This window comes from Theropithecus gelada, chromosome 2, assembly GCF_003255815.1.
Source record: "Theropithecus gelada isolate Dixy chromosome 2, Tgel_1.0, whole genome shotgun sequence".
NCBI classification, from domain to species: Eukaryota; Metazoa; Chordata; class Mammalia; order Primates; family Cercopithecidae; genus Theropithecus; species Theropithecus gelada.
Window position 1 is genome coordinate 52,041,054 of NC_037669.1, and position 16,093 is coordinate 52,057,146.

Here is a 16,093-nt window from a genome sequence, read left to right on the forward strand (position 1 = left end):
TCTGAGGCTGGGGGCTCCCGTGGTGGGATTTGTTTCCTGTCCTGCTGCCACAGTGCTGGATAAGTGAGAGGGGATAGGCGGAGGAGGCAGGCTGAGCTGGGGCCCTGCCCTCGGCTGTGTGAGGTGTGACACTGCTCCTCTCACCTCTCTAGGGACCTGTGTTTTCCCACTTGCACAAGGCGAGCGGGTGCCCTCCAAAAGTTCCTCTAGCTGTAACCCAGTTTCCTCCCTAGGAGCGGGCACTGCCAGCTTCCTGAGCCCCCAGGCCTTCTCTCCTACTCCCTGCCCAACCTCAGCCTCGTGGGAGCATCGGAGTATCTTCCTTCCCCTCTGGGACGCACAGGGCAGGTTGGGACACGTGGCTGGGGCCTGAGTCAGCCTCACCAATGTGGGTGGAGGGGGTACCTGGGACACGTCCCCTCCTCCCTTCCCAGAGCTTGGTACAGCCAAGGGTGGCACAGCTGCCCCCATTTCACTGGCTTCTGGAGTCCAAGGGCATGGCTGTGGCCCTGAGGCAAGGCCAGGCATGTAGCTGCCCCACCTGCCCCCCTGTAGTGCTGTAGGGAAGAGTCAAGTCAGACAGGAAGGCCTGGGGCAGATAGCACCAGCAGGAAGGAATGCCATCCCAGTGAGCGAGTGGGGCCCAGGGGCTACGTCACGGTAGTCCCGCCCTCCTTGCTATCACAGGTGCAGCCTGTCCTGTCCTTCCCCTGACCAACCCAGCATCCACACAGTCTACACAGAGTTCCTCTTGCTGCCCAGACAAGCTAAAGGACCACAGGTAATGGGACATGGGGCTGGGTGAGCAGTGGGGTGGAGGGTCAGCTTTTAAGGAAATTGGGAGAAAGAGTGTCCTCAATAGGCTTGATATTGTGTGGTTCCTTGGTGGACGTGGGTTTGAGTCCCAGCTCTGCATCTTCCTAGCTGGGTGAGAACTTGTCTCTACCTCAGGGGAGGATGACAAATATTCACCTCTCTGGGTTGTATTGAGGCTTCCACCCGCCTATACTTGGCCGTGGTAGGTGACCAGCTCCCAATTCTGTCACCAACTTGCTGCAAGACTTTCAGAAAAACCCTTGACCTCTCTGAGCCTCAGTTTCCCTACTTGTGAAATGAAGGGTCCAACTAGATCTCTGAAGGCCCCTCACACCCTCGCTGTTATGGAACCTAACAGCTTAGGAGGGGAGGGGCATTCCCGCAAATGTCTCAGCCTCTGCACCACCATCAGTGACTGCAGGCAGCCGCCCCTCTCTCTGCCCCTCCTGGAGGAAGCCACCCTGAGCTGCCAGCCAGGTTTGGGAGACTTGGGAGGAAGAAGCCAGCTGTCCCCCTGCTTCCAGCTCAAAGGCACCCCGGGGAGGATGTGCCAAACAGAAAGCTGGGCCATGGGGAGGGGCCCTGCTGCCTGTCAGAGCCTCAGGCGCAGGTGATGTGGCCCAAGGGGAGGGGGGCTTGGCAGACCTCTCAGAGCTCCCCCCACCCATCCCCCTAGGCTGTCATCCTCATCCTAGAGCTGCCTCTGCTCAAAACACTCTGGTTTTCAGGCCTCAAGCCAACCTAGTTTCCATTTATGGGGGATGAGAATGATTATGGTCTTGTGCTTATTATTTTCTTCTGTTTTGTTAAGAAACTGCCCAGAAGAGTTCAGAGCCCTGACTAATGAGTCGGAAGTGTGTGTTAGGGGGAGTGGTGGGGAGTGAACTCAGGCTAGTGTAGCCCTAGAGCACCAGGTTACTTGTGCTGGGAAATCCTCCTTGTGAAAAGGATCAGAGAGCGAGATCTCAAGTGCTGGCTGCACGCCAAGGACCATGCTGGGCCTGCCCTGCTCCCCGCCTTATTTCACTTTCACAACAACCCTGTGGGTGGAGTCTTTCCTTTTTCTTTTTGTTTCTTCTTTTTTTTTTTTTTTTAAATAACAGATTTACTGAGATGTAATTCACTACTATAAAATTCACCCTTTAAAAGTGTATAATTCAGGGCCAGGTGGCGTGGTTCACCTGTGTAATCCCAGTACTTTGGGAGGCTGAGGCGGGCAGATCACTTGAGGTCAGGAGTTCGAGACCAACCTGGCCAACATGGCAAAACCCCATCTCTACTAAAAATACAAAAATTAGCCAGGCATGGTGCGCACCTGTAATTCCAGCTACTCAAGAGGCTGAGGTGTGAGAATCACTGGAACCCAGGAGGCAGAGGTTGCAGTGAGCCAAGATTGTACCACTGTGCTCCAGTCTGGATGAGAGGGAGACTCTATCTCAAAATAAATAGATATATAGATAGATAGATAGATAGATGAATAGATAGATAGATAGATAAAAATGAAGTGTACAATTCAGTGTTTTTGTGCATTCACAGAGTTGTGCAGCCAGTGCCACTATCTAATTTTTTTTTATCATCTCCAAGGTGAACCCTGTACCATTTAACCGTCACTCCCCACTTCCCCTTCCCTCTGGCAACAACAAACCTACTTTCCATCTCTATGGATTTGTGTATTCTGGACATTTCATCTGAATGGAATCATATGGTGTGTGGTCCTTTACGAGTGGCTTCTTTCGCTTAGCCCAATGTCGTCAAGGCTCAACCGCATTGCAGTGGGTGTCCATCCTTCCTTCCTCGCACTGGTTGGATGAGGTTGCATTGTATGATGATCTCAAACTTTGTGTCTCCATTTACCAGGGGATGGACATTTGGGTTGTTTCCATTTTTGGCTGTTATGTGTAATGCTGCTATAAACATTCATTACAAGTCTTTGTTCGGATATAGGTTTTCAATTCTCTCACGAATATACTAGGGATTGGAATTGCTGGGTCATGTAGTAAATCTTTTTTAACTTTTGAGGAGCTGCCAAACTGTTTTCCAAAGTGACCTCCATTTTACAATCTGACCAGCAATGTATGAGGGCTCCGGTTTCTTCGCACCGTCACCAATACTTGTTACTGTCTGTATGTCTCATCGTAAGCCACCCTAGTGGGTGTAAAGGGGTATCTCATGGTGGTTTTGATTTGCACTTCCCTAATGACTAATGATGTGGAGCATCCTCTTTTTTTTTTTTTTTTTTTTTTGAGATGGAGTTTCACTCTTGTTGCCCAGGCTGGAGTGCAATGATATGATCTCAGCTCATTGCAACCTTTGCCTCCCAGGTTCAAGTGATTCTCCTGCCTCAGCCTCCCGAGTAGCTGGGATTACATGCACCCGCCACCATGCTTGGCTAATTTGGTATTTTTAGAAGAGACGGGGTTACTCCATGTTGGTCCGGCTGGTCTCGAACTCCTGACCTCAGGTGATCTGCCCGCCTCGGCCTCCCAAATTGCTGGGATTACAGGCATGAGCCACCGTACCCAGCGATGTGGAGCATCTTTCTATGTGCTATTGACTATTTCTGCGTCTTGTTTCGAGCAATGTCTATTCGAGCCCCCTGTCCATTTTTAAACTGGATTATTTGTCACTGTCTGTTGAGTTGTAGGCATGCCCATTTTTCCAGCTAAGGATTCTGAAGCTCTGAGAATGGATGTGACACGCTCCAGGTCACAGAGTCAGTGAGGGGTCGAACTGAATATCTAGGTCTGTCTGATGTTCAAGAGAACTGACAAGCTCTTGTACTGGATGCCACCTTTCTGTTTCTTATTGTCAGTTGTGTGTGTGTGTGTGTATGTGTGTGGTGTGTGTTGTGAGAGAGAGTGAGTGTGTGTGTGTGTGTGTGTGTGAGTGAGAGAGAGGGAGAGAGAAAGAGAGAGAGAAAGAGAGGTGGGTAGAAACCGAGAGAGAGGCCGGGCGCGGTGGCTCAAGCCTGTAATCCCAGCACTTTGGGAGGCCGAGACGGGCGGATCACGAGGTCAGGAGATCGAGACCATCCTGGCGAACACGGTGAAACCCCGTCTCTACTAAAAAAAATTCAAAAAAAACTAGCCGGGCGAGGTGGCGGGCGCCTGTAGTCCCAGCTACTCCGGAGGCTGAGGCAGGAGAATGGCGGGAACCCGGGAGGCGGAGCTTGCAGTGAGCTGAGATCCGGCCACAGCACTCCAGCCTGGGTGACAGAGCAAGACTCCGTCTCAAAAAAAAAAAAAGAAACCGAGAGAGAAAGATGGGAAAGAGAGAGAAACAGAGACTGAGATTCCAGGGACCCGCCTGGCTCTGTCTAGTGGGGCACCCACCTTGGTGCTTTGGTGTTTGACTCAACACTACACCAAGTTAGGATGATCAGAGCCAGAGAAAGCCTTTAATGAGTTTTAGGTTTCTTCCTATTAATCTTCAAATGTGTCAGTGGAGCCTCAAAAATGTTTTGTGGAGTGCATACTCCCCTTCTAGTTTTCCTTGTCCCTAAATCTGAAACAAATTATCCGATTAGACCCAAAAACCCCAAACCAGGACTAGCATCCCCTAGTGTCTAGCTAGGTCTAAGGATCTAGAGCAGCACTCATCTAACTTTTTGATTGCACAATCTTCTCAAGAAGAATGCTCTGGGCACCCCCAGCATATACATATGCATAGATATATACATGTATATACAAGTATAGTGGCCATTAGCTGATGTCTCAGGACCAGTGTACGTTCACAGTGAATTTCATCACCAGTGATAGTGGATGGAAATCCACCTTTCAAATCGTTTCTCATTATTATTTCAGGAACTCAAATACAATTGTATTTGAGTTTGAGTTTGTATTTGTTTCTCGTTATTATTTTGTATTTTGAGTTTGTATTTGTTTCTCGTTATTATTTTGTATTTTGAGTTTGTATTTGTTTCTCGTTATTATTTTGTATTTTGAGTTTGTATTTGTTTCTCATTTTTTCAGGAACTCAAATACACAGGAAAGAATTGTTTTGTGTGTGAGATTCCTTTCCATTGCTCTTTCCAACGTGGTAATGTGGCTAAACTAAGAGCAAGGACAAGTCTGTCCCACACTTTTCCTGTTGCTTGTTTGTACTTTCATGATTAGGGTTATCTCCATCCGCAGTTTCTTTGCAGACTCTTTGAAGTCACTTGTCAACAATAAGGGGGCTGATTCAGTGAAAGCTATTTCATTTGAGCCTCAAATTAACCCAACTGGGCTCCTGCACACCACAATATATGGCAATAGTCTGAATGTAGAGAAAAGGAAGACGTGGTCACAGTCAACCTGTCTGCCTTGTGGGGCTCCCCACTGGCCTCTGGGAGCCCCACTTAATGGACATGACATGTGGTGTCTGACATATGATCCAAGGGTGCACATCAGGGCTAACCTATATACTATTAACTATTTTTTAGTTAAAAATTACATAGAAATCGATAAATTAATATTTTCCTCCTGTACTTTGGAGAGAATTGCTTGAGAGACTAATAGGTTCTGAGCTAAGAACATCTAAGCCAACCCCTGCCACTCCTCAACTTGCCACCTCACATGGCAGCGTGCTCAGGACAACCCCAAAGTTGTTGTCATTTTTAGAATATTATTTTATATATTGAGGCCAGGTGCAGTGGCTCAGCACAACACTTTGGAAGGCCAATCCCAACACTGGAGAGGCAGGAGAATTGCCCAGGGTCAACAGTTCAAGGCTGCAGTAAGCCATGATTGCTTCACTGCACTTGAGCCTAGGTGACAAAGTGAGACCCTGTCTCTAGAAAAGAAGGAAGGAAGGAAGGAAGGAAGGAAGGAAGGAAGGAAGGAAGGAANCTCTAGAAAAGAAGGAAGGAAGGAAGGAAGGAAGGAAGGAAGGAAGGAAGGAAGGAAGGAAGGAAGGGGAAAGGAAAGGGGAAGGAAGGAGAGAGAGGAAGGAAGAGAAAAAGAAAGAAAGAAAGAAAAAGAAAGAAAGAGAAGGAAAGCAAGAAAGAAAGAAAAAAGAAAGAAAAAAAAAGAAGGAAAGAAAGAAAAAGAAAGGAAGAAAGAAAGGAAGGAGGGAAGGAGGAGGGAAGGAGAGAGAGGAAGGAAGAGAAATAAAGAAGGAAAGGAAAAGAAGGAAGGAAGGAAAGAAAGAAAAAGAGGCCGGGCGCGGTGGCTCAAGCCTGTAATCCCAGCACTTTGGGAGGCCGAGACGGGCGGATCACGAGGTCAGGAGATCGAGACCATCCTGGCGAACACGGTGAAACCCCGTCTCTACTAAAAAATACAAAAAACTAGCCGGGCGAGGCGGCGGGCGCCTGTAGTCCCAGCTACTCGGGAGGCTGAGGCAGGAGAATGGCGTGAACCCGGGAGGCGGAGCTTGCAGTGAGCTGAGATCCGGCCATTGCACTCCAGCCCGGGCGACAGAGCGAGACTCCGTCTCAAAAAAAAAAAAAAAAAAAAAAGAAAGAAAAAGAAAGAAAGAGAAAAGGAAGAAAAAAAGGAAGAAAATTATTTTATATATTGAAGTTGGCAACTTCCCTGGTGACTTCCTCAAGGTACTGACCTTTCCTTCTGAGCTCACAGCCCTACCTGCTCCCCCTGTCCTGGAGTCCTGGAGTAGTTCTGCAGAGACTTGGGGACAGTGACTAGGCCCATCCATGTGGAGCTCATCCCTAGGTTGAGTGCCCTGCTCCCCAAGCCACTTTTCTTGGGCATAGTCTCTGTACCCGCTACATCCTCTGGATTCCCTTTGTCTGTCCAGAACTTATTCTATGTAGGACCCAGGAGCAAACCCAGGATGGAGGATTGGGGATGGTGGGATGTGGGCCACCTTCTTCACTGTAGACTCTGTGCTTCTGTTAATATGACCTAAGGCTATGGTAGCTTTGCTCTGTAGCTATATCACCTTGTTGGCTCATATTGCCACTTTAACAAACATTGGTTGTGCACCTACTATGTGCTAGACAACAACCTCGATGCTTGCACTGTTTTCTTTCCTTCCAGATTATCTTTTAAAAATCCTAGATCTTTGAGTATAAACAGCCTCCACACAGAACCCAACCATCCTCTTTCTGTACAGCCATTATTATTATTATTCCTTTTTTTTTTTTTTTTTTTTTTTGAGACAGAGTCTTGCTCTGTCACCCAGGCTGGAGTGCAGTGGTGCAGTCTTGGCTCACTGCCAGCTCTGCCTCCCAGGTTCACACCATTCTCCTGCCTCAGCCTCTTGAGTAGCTGGGACTACAGGTGCCCACCACCATGCCTGGTTAATTTTTAGTATTTTTAGTAGACACGGGGTTTCACTGTGTTAGCCAGGATGGTCTCAATCTCTTGACCTTGTGATTTGCCTGCCTCGGCCTCCCAAAGTGCTGGGATTACAGGCGTGAACCACTGCGCCTGGCCTTGTTTTTGTTTTGTTTTTGTTTTTTTGAGACGGAGTCTCGCTCTGTCACCCAGGCTGGAGTACAGTGGCACCATCCCAGCCCACTGCAACCTCTGCCTCCTGGGTTCAAGCAATTCTCCTGCCTCAACCTCCCAGGTAGCTGGGACTACAGGCATGTGCCACAACACATCCGGCTAATTTTTTGTACTTTTAGTAGAGGCAGGGTTTCACCATATTAGCCAGGATGGTCTCGATCTCCTGACCTCGTGATCTGCCCACCTCAGCCTCCCAAAGTGCTGGAATTACAGGTGTGAGCCACTGCTCCTGGCCACAGCCATTATTTTGAAACTTGGGTATCACACTTGATTTTGTCCCTTTTCACTTTTTAATTGCAGCCTAGGTGCCATTCCACACTCCTCAGGGGCAACCCCAGGTCCTGTCTGCATCCTTGGGTATGCAGTGACCATAAGGTTCCCCCAGATTCATGGAAGTTCATCTAGTACAGTCAGCTGGATGGCCGGCCAGTGCGGCTTGTCATCCCACTGTTAAACTGCCTGGCTGACTTAGACGAAATGGTGGAGGTGTAAACCGTAGCATCTTCTTTCTTCCCCTCTGCACGATTCCCCTCACACTCTGATGTTGATGTTGATGTGTTCATATCCACACTCCTCACTGTGTGGTCTTGAGCGAGTCCTTTTCCCTTTCTGGGTCTCAGTTTTGATCTCCTGGATGCAACACTATAGAATTCCAACTTGGGGAGGGGGAGAGACCTCTAAGCCTGGAGATCTGTGGGGAGGTAAGGTGGGCCTGGGGGAGAGTAGTGAGAAAGAAGAAGGGGTGTAAACAAGTGGAAGATGCTATAAGGGGAGAGGGAGATACAAAGAATCTTTGTAGTCCTAATATTATTTATTTTTTTATTATTTATTTATTTATTTATTTATTTTGAGATGGAGTCTTGCTCTGTCGCCTAGGCTGGAGTACAGTGGTGTGATCTCAGCTCATTGCAAGCTCCGCCTCCTGGGTTCATGCCATTCTCCCACCTCAGCCTCCCGAGTAGCTGGGACTATAGGCACCTGCCAGCACGCCCGGCTAATTTGTGTGTGTGTGTGTGTGTGTGTGTGTTTTAGTAGAGACGTGGTTTCACAGTGTTAAGATGGTCTCGATCTCCTGACCTCGTGATCCGCCCGCCTCGGCCTCCCAAAGTGCTGGGATTACAGGCGTGAGCCACTGCGCCCAGCCTCCTAATATTATTTCTTTAAGCTCTTAAGTTCAGCACTTTGTGACTTCTTTTAATTAAGCATTTCGTCTAAGCCAGGGGCTAGAATGTAGCCGGGAGCCAGAAAAACATGGTTTCTACTTCCAGGGAGCTCAGAATCTAAGTCCTTTTAATCTCAATCCTCACAGCAATCCTGCAAGACAGTGACACTATCCCTAATTTACAGATGAGATAACAGAGGCCTGGAGACGTAAAGTAATTTTCCAAAATCATGAGCTGGGAAGTGAAGTGCTTAAGCCTGACTTGAAGCAGGTGCTACCAGACCCCGTTGTCCCACTGGCTTCATCAGGGCATCCGTCAGTATCGCCCCCTGGGTAAGGACATGATATTGCGTCCTGTGCTATCCAAAACCCCATCTGAGCCCCAGAGCCCTTAGTGTGTGACGTTATTCCCTGTTTGATGGATGAGATAAAGGGCCTAGAGAAGGGAATTGAAGGAGAAGCAGCTGCACTAGCAGCAGCAGCAGCAGACTTTCCACTCGAACCTCCAAAAAGGAACACAGCTCTGTCAACACGTCGATTTTAGCCCAGTGAGACCTACGTTGGACTTCTGACCTGCAGAACTGTGAGATAATTTGTGTGGTTTTAAGCCACGAAGTTGGTGGGTGTTTGTTATCACAGTGATAGAAAAACCACTGAGGTGCTGAACCAGGTCCAAGAGGTACACCTTCAGCAGGGGGACAAGTCTCTAGGGCAGGATCATCAGGGCTGCTGCTGCTTTGGTGATCACCATGCTGGAAGATGAGGGAAAGGAGGGGGCTGGGGAAACCCAGGAGGTCCCCAACCCAGCCTGAAGTTCAGCCCCAGCCCCTCATATGGGGGCTCAGGGACACTGCCAAGCCTCAGCCTGGAGGCTGGAGTGAAGTCTGTGGAGCTGGTCTGCCATGAGCCCTGTTGAGCTCTGCAGGAAGCTGGAGCCCTCCCCAGACATTTGTCTCAACTACAGTGCTTTGGTTGCAAGTCACAAAGCCACCTCAGGCTACGAAAAAAGACTTTCCTGGGAAGATAAGGAGGTGGGGGTGGGTCTCACAGAACAGAGGGAAAGGTAAAAAACAAGACTGCAGAAGAGGCTGTGACCAGGGGGGCAGAATAGAGAGCACCAGCCTCTTCAGGGCTCTGTCTCAGGGCAAACTACCCATGCCAGCCTTTAGAGCTCTGGGTCACTCATGTCACAAGTCAGATTCCTGCGGAAAGAGAGGCTGATGTTCTAACCTGGGTAATGGGAGTGACCACTCCACAGATTCCATGTAAAAGGGGCTTAGGGAGGGAGTGCAGTTATTTTGGGGAGTACCTATTTTGGAGCTGTGATTGCATAACAAGGATCTGTTTGAGGCTGGGCGCGATGGCTGATGCCTGTAATCTCAGCACCCTGTCTCAAAAAACCAAAACAAAAACGAAAAAGGGTCTGTTTGAAATCAGAGTGCGTGCTTGTCTGGGGTGGCTTGGGAAGCTGAAGGAGATTACTGAGAACACTGTTGTACCCTTGGCTCTGCCCTTGGCCTTGTCCCCACCCCTCAGCCAGGGAGGGCTTGACACATCGAGGGCCAGCCCCAAGCTGTTGTCCAGTGGGGGCTGGATTTCCTCAAAGCGAAATCCTGTGTAATCACCAGAAGATGGGGGCTTTCACGCCAGGTGGGCAAAAGCAGCAAATGTCCATTCCTCTGTCCACTCTGTTCCCCTCCCAGCTGCTGTTTCTGCTTCCAGAGCTCCCACCCCATTTCCCACACTGGGCTTGTTTAGCTGAGCTTGCCCTGCATTTCTGGCCCACAGACACGTTCCTCGGTCTACCCTCAGGAAAAGTTGGCCATCTTCAGTTTGGCATTCAAGGCCCAGGCTGATCTTCTCCACCCTTTCTGGCTCTTACCCCTTCAACTGCCTGCTGCCCCCAACCTCCTCCACTGAAACTTTTATCCTACTCTGCCTTTCGCTTTCTGTTGAAATCCAATTCCGTTTCAGTCACCTCAGCCCCCTCATCCAATATGGGACACCAGGAAGACAAGCAGCCCCTGAATCAAGAAGCAGGGTTCTGGAGCTGTTACCACACAATCAATGGGCTCACCGCCCAATGCACATAGAGGCCAATACCATGGCACTGGCTTTTGAGAAAAGAAAGGCTTTATTACAAGTCCAGTGGCAAGGAGATAGGAAGAAACACTCAAATCTGTCTCACCAAGCTGGGAGCTGGGCAGGTTTTATAAGCATACGGTAATGAGGTATGATCTGATTGGATCTTGCAATGAAGTGATGTGGGAGGCATGATCTGATTGGATCCTGCCATGGGGCGATACCAGAGCTTGATCTTATTGGATACTGAATCCTGGCATGCACTATCTGCTTCTTAATTCAGTCCCCACTCCTCAGTCTGAGCACTTACTTAGGTTCCCCTTTAGTGGCACGCATAGTAACCTGGCATGCTCAGGTTATGTGACTGTCAACCTGCGGGTCCATGGCAACTGAAAAACAACTCACAATTTGTTACATAAAAGTTGAACCAAATTGATCTGATGTGATGAAAGAGCCAGCCTTGCCCCTGTGTGGCTCCATGACCTGTGCAAGTTCCTCTCCATTTCAGGGCCTTGGTTTCCTCTTCTGTAAAGTATGACAATAATCTCCACCCTGCCTCTCTCCTGGTTGTATGAGAGTCAGGAGAGCTGGGAGAGGAGAGTGCTGTGAGGCTGTCATGGCTCATTGTGCTCTGTCAGCCCTCCTGCCCTGGGCCCAGGCTCTGTGACAGCAGGAGCTCAGGAAATCTGGGCTCACCTGAAGGGGAAATCCAGTTTAGCAGGACCCGTGGGTACAGAGGCCCTGGCACCACCCATGACTCAGCAGGGCTGGGCTTTTTGGAGAAAAGTGCCAGAAAGTCAGGCATTCCATTTCCTTGTAGGATCAGCCTTGGATGTGGGGGCCACCTGAGGCGGTGCTAGAGGCCTCTAATCAGGCGGTAGCTGGGGCATGAAGCTTCTCTGTTGGGGTGGGAGTCAGATTTGAATCCATCTATAAGCTGGAAGACCTTGAACAAGTCTCTTCCTCTACCTCAGCCTCAGTCCTTCCCTATGTTAAATAAGACCTGTGTGGAGGCTGGGGGGGGTGGCTCATGCCTGTAATCTCAGCACTTTGGGAGGCCAAGGTGGGAGGATCACTTGAGCCCAGGAGTTCAAGAGCAGCCTGGGCAACATAGTGAGACCACATCTCTACAAAAATATAAAAACTAAAAAATTAACTGGCTGTAGTGGCAAATGCCTGTAGTCCCAGCTACTTGGGAGGCTGAGGTGGGAAGATCACTGGAACCCAGGAGGCTGAAGATGCAGAGCGGTGATCGTGCCACTGCATTCCAGCCTGGGTAATAGAGTGAGACCCTGTCTCAAAAAAAAAAAAAAAGAAAGAAAGAAAGAAAGAAAGAAAAAAGGCAAAAAAGAAAAATGGGTGGAGGAGAAACAGACAAGGACATTAAAAGGAGAAACAGAGCCACGTCAGGTCTTCCCTCTGTGATGGTTCCATTCCTCCCCTTCAGTGTGCTAAAGACCTGCCCAAGGAAGTTCCCTTGGCTATGGGAACAATTACTCAAGGCTCCATCAGTAGCTAAATATAAGCCAGGTCAGCATATTTGCATAACACTCTGATGACTGTTAGTGTGTCCTCTTTCCTGGTGCCAATGTTAGTAGGGTCCTGAAAAGAGGAGCCAGCATCACTCCTTTAGTCTCCCAGCATGGGCTGAGCAACTACCCTTGCTTAACCACTTACCATGTGGTCCTGGGCAAGTTTCTTTCTTTTCTGGTTTTTTTTTTTTTGAGACGGAGTCTCGCTCTGTCGCCCAGGCTGGAGTGCAGTGGCCGGATGTCAGCTCACAGCAAGCTCCGCCTCCCGGGTTCACACCATTCTCCTGCCTTAGCCTCCCGAGTAACTGGGACTACAGGCGCCCGCCACCTCGCCTGGCTAGTTTTTTGTATTTTTTAGTAGAGACAGGGTTTCACCATGTTAGCCAGGACGGTCTCTATCTCCTGACCTCGTGATCCACCTGTCTCGGCCTCCCAAAGTGCTGGGATTACAGGCTTGAGCCACCGCTCCCGGCCTACTTTTTTTTTTTTGAGACAGAGTCTCACCCTGTGGCCCAGGTTGGAGTGCAATTGTGCGATCTCAGTTCACTGCAACCTCTGCCTCCTGGGTTCAAGTGATTCTCCTGCCTCAGCCTCCCGAGTAACTGGGATTACAGGCCTGCAACCACCACACCCAGCTAATTTTTGTATTTTTAGTAGAGACTGGGTTTCACCATGTTGGCCAGGATGGTCTCGATCTCCTGACCCCGTGATCCACCTGCCTCGGCCTCCCAAAGTCCTGGGATTACAAGCGTGAACCACCATGCCCGGCTAGTCCTGGGCAAGTTTCTTATCCTCTCTGTGCCCCAATATTCTGACCTATAAAATGGGCACGGCCTTAGTGAGCCTTCATAGGTTTGTGGTGAGGAATAGATTAGTTAACACAAGTTAACTGTTAGAACCTTGCCTGGCAGATAGTAGGCACTTATAGCTGCTTGTTATCATCATTTTTCCTTTGTTCCTGGCTCTGTACAGGGTATGGGTGACACAGAGATGAATCAGCCTTAGTCCCTACTTAGGCTGCATTCATGATCTAGGGAAGGACACAAACCCTGGATGGTTGTACATGCTTGTAGTCCTACCTACTCAGAAGGCTGAGGCAGGAGGATTGCTTGAGTCCAGGAGTTCAAGGCTGCAGTGAGCTGTGATTGCACCACTGCACTCCAGCCTGGGTGATAGAGAGAGACCGTGTCAAAAAAAAAAAAAGCTAGGGATAGTGGAGGGAGTAAGGTTAGGGGAGTGGGGAATAGAGTTGGTGGGTATCATTTAGACAACTGAAATAGTACTTCATGAAGGAAGTGGGTTTTGACCTGTGCTTGAAAGGTCAGATTTGCATCTGACCTTAGGAAAGAATGGACTAAGCCAAAAGTGCTGTGTGTAACCAGGACACAGAGCAGGATGGAGATGAGACTGGAAAAAGAGTTCATCACTTTGTAAACTTCAGTCTATCTGACATCAGCCAGCAGCTCTCTTTCCCCCATGTGGCTCTACAACTCTTCTCCACTCTAGCTGAAATGCCTTCATTAGAGATGATCTCAGCCAATGAATATATACTAGTCACCTCTTGCGTGCAAAGAACACTATTCAAAATAGAAATATGCCCTGGAGGCTTCTGTTGTCAGTCATTCCATCTTGATATCGATGCGTTTTAATGGCTAGTGACTTCCTAATGCCTAGCTGAATTCTGCTCTGAGAAATGGGAAGTTTTATTCTAGAAAAGGGTAGGCCAGGTGCGGTGGCTCACGCCTGTAATCCCAGCACTTTGGGAGGTCAAGGCGGGCAGATCACAAGGTCAGGAGTTCAAGACCAGCCTGGCCAATACGGTGAAACCCCGTCTCTACTAAAAACACAAAAATTAGCTGGGTGTGGTGGCGGCGCCTGTAATCCCAGCTACTCAGGAGACTGAGGCAGAAGAATCACTTGAATCCTGGAGGCAGAGGTTGCAGTGAGCTGAGATCGTGCCACTGCACTCCAGCCTGGGTGACAGAGCGAGCAAGACTCCATCTCAAAAAAAAAAAAAAAAAAAAAAACAGTAATGGAGTCTGAGGTCTAGGAGATGGGAGATGAGCGGGGATGGGACTGGACACTGGATGTCCAAGGGTAAGAGGAGGCCTGTAGAGGAGGAAACACACATTCACAACGACCCTGCTAAGGACTGTCCTGCCATTTTCACATACTATGAGGTAAGCACTATTACTGTCTCCATTTTATAGATGAGAAACCCAGGGCACCATGAGGGATTAAGTAACTTGCCCATGCTTCCATCGCTAGAAGAGGCAGAGACAGGATTTCAGCCCAGGCAATCTGGCTCTAAGACACAGGAGAGGAGGCTTCCTGCCAAGGTCTTGTGGTAGATTCTCTAGACCATTCTCAAATGGGGGACGATGTTTGCCCCACAACAGGGGTCATTTGGCAATGTCTGGAAACATTTTTTATTGTCACAGCTGAACAGGAAAGTGCTACTGGCATCTGGGAGGGAGGAGGCTGCTAAACATCTCACAATGTGTTACCCAGTCCCAAATGTCAGTCGTGTTGAGGCTGAGAAACTGTGGTTTAAATTAGTCAGAGGCTGGGCACAGTGACACATGCCTGTAGTCCCAGCTACCGGCTGCGGTGGGAGGATTGCTTGAGCCCAGGTGTTCAAGACTAGACTGGGCGATATAGCAAGACCTCTGTCTCAGATAAAAAAGTAAAAAATAAATGAGTCAGAGACTAGTAAATCTACCTCCTCTCAGATTTGAGGTCTCAGCCTCAGAGCTGAGAGTAGAAGAAATGGGGCAAGGAATCAAAAGGGAGCCTGCACTTCCTGGCTCAGCTGCTATAACAGAGACTCACAGCACAGCGGCTCCACTAAAAGAAACTTCTTTCCAGTGCACGTAGCTGTCAAGAGGTGGCAGGTGGCTCTGTGTGTGGGGCCTGCCAGGGCTCAGGACTCCCTTGCCTTTTTGCTCAGTCATTCCTGGATGTTGGCCATGTTTGTGGGATTGGAGTTGGTTCACCAACTTCAAATATGCATTCCTGTCAAAACTGTACCTAGGCTGGACATGGTGGCTCACACTTGAATCCCAGCACTTTGGGAGGCCAAGGTGGGAGAATTGCTTGAGCCCAGGAGTTCAAGACCAGCCTGGGCAACATAGAGACAACCTGTCTCTACGAAAAAAAAAAAAAAAAAAGATGGTGCCTGACTTGTCAGGTACAGATAAAAACTGACTTCCTTCATGAAGCCCCCTGCTAGTTGTCTAACCAATACCCACCACCCCAATTCCCCACTCCTTTAATCCTCCTCCCTCCACTGCCCCTGGCCTTCTTGCTTGCCAACAGAACTACCATTTTTTTGTTAATTAATTTTCTTATTCCTTTGAATGTTGAGTGTTTGTCTTTTTCTTATTTATTTGCCAAGCTCTTTATATATTAAGATATTAACTAAGGTGATATTAACTACTGATTATTGTTATTCCTCCAGGAAAAGCCATGGAGACTTCAGTATCCCCCTCCCAGCCTCAAGACAACAGTCAAGTCCACAGAGAAACGGAAGATCTAGACTGTACGTTTGCCTTCTCTGACCCTCTGGGCAAAACCACATGGGAGGTGGAGTCCAAAAGTAGAAGGGATGGAAGAAGACCCTGCTCAGCTCATTTTGCACAGGGCCTCAAATCACAGTTGAAATGGGGAAGTAGTGGTTATACACACATGCACACATACATGTGCATGGTCCAATCTGTCTTCCTGTGCTATCTAGCTATGGGGACCCTCAGCTGCTTGCCAAATCTCAAGAATTCTCTGGGGGCTTGGGCTGGCACTAGGGATACCCCTAGAAGGTAGAGAGGGTCCTGTGTGACCCCAGAATGGGGAATGGGAAGGTTTAGGGCTTGATCACACGCCATCTTGGCTGTAGTTTACAAAGGATCCTAAATTGGCAACTCCTCTACAGAGTCTAGCTTTCTCTGGGCAGGGCAGGGGGCTTAGAAACCCCTTTTCTGAGTCCATATTCAGATAGATCTCTGTACTGAGCCTTCCTTGAGCCCCTGGTATCTCTGAGAGCCTTGGTC

At 48.9% G+C, this 16,093-nt stretch overlaps 1 protein-coding gene across 3 annotated transcripts in view; it reads left to right on the forward strand.

The window, feature by feature from the left end:
* The first annotated feature begins 432 nt into the window (after window positions 1-432).
* TMEM40 (transmembrane protein 40) overlaps window positions 433-16,093 on the forward strand; it is a 32,927-nt gene continuing 17,266 nt past the window's right edge. For 2 of the 3 annotated variants that reach the window (XM_025376538.1, XM_025376540.1), the window contains exons 1-2: window positions 433-781; window positions 15,508-15,588. In XM_025376538.1, the coding sequence (XP_025232323.1) occupies window positions 15,516-15,588 (73 nt within the window). In that variant the 5' untranslated portion in view covers window positions 433-781; window positions 15,508-15,515. The remainder of the gene's footprint in view (window positions 782-15,507; window positions 15,589-16,093) is intronic. The other variant, XM_025376541.1, reaches the window with a different exon arrangement.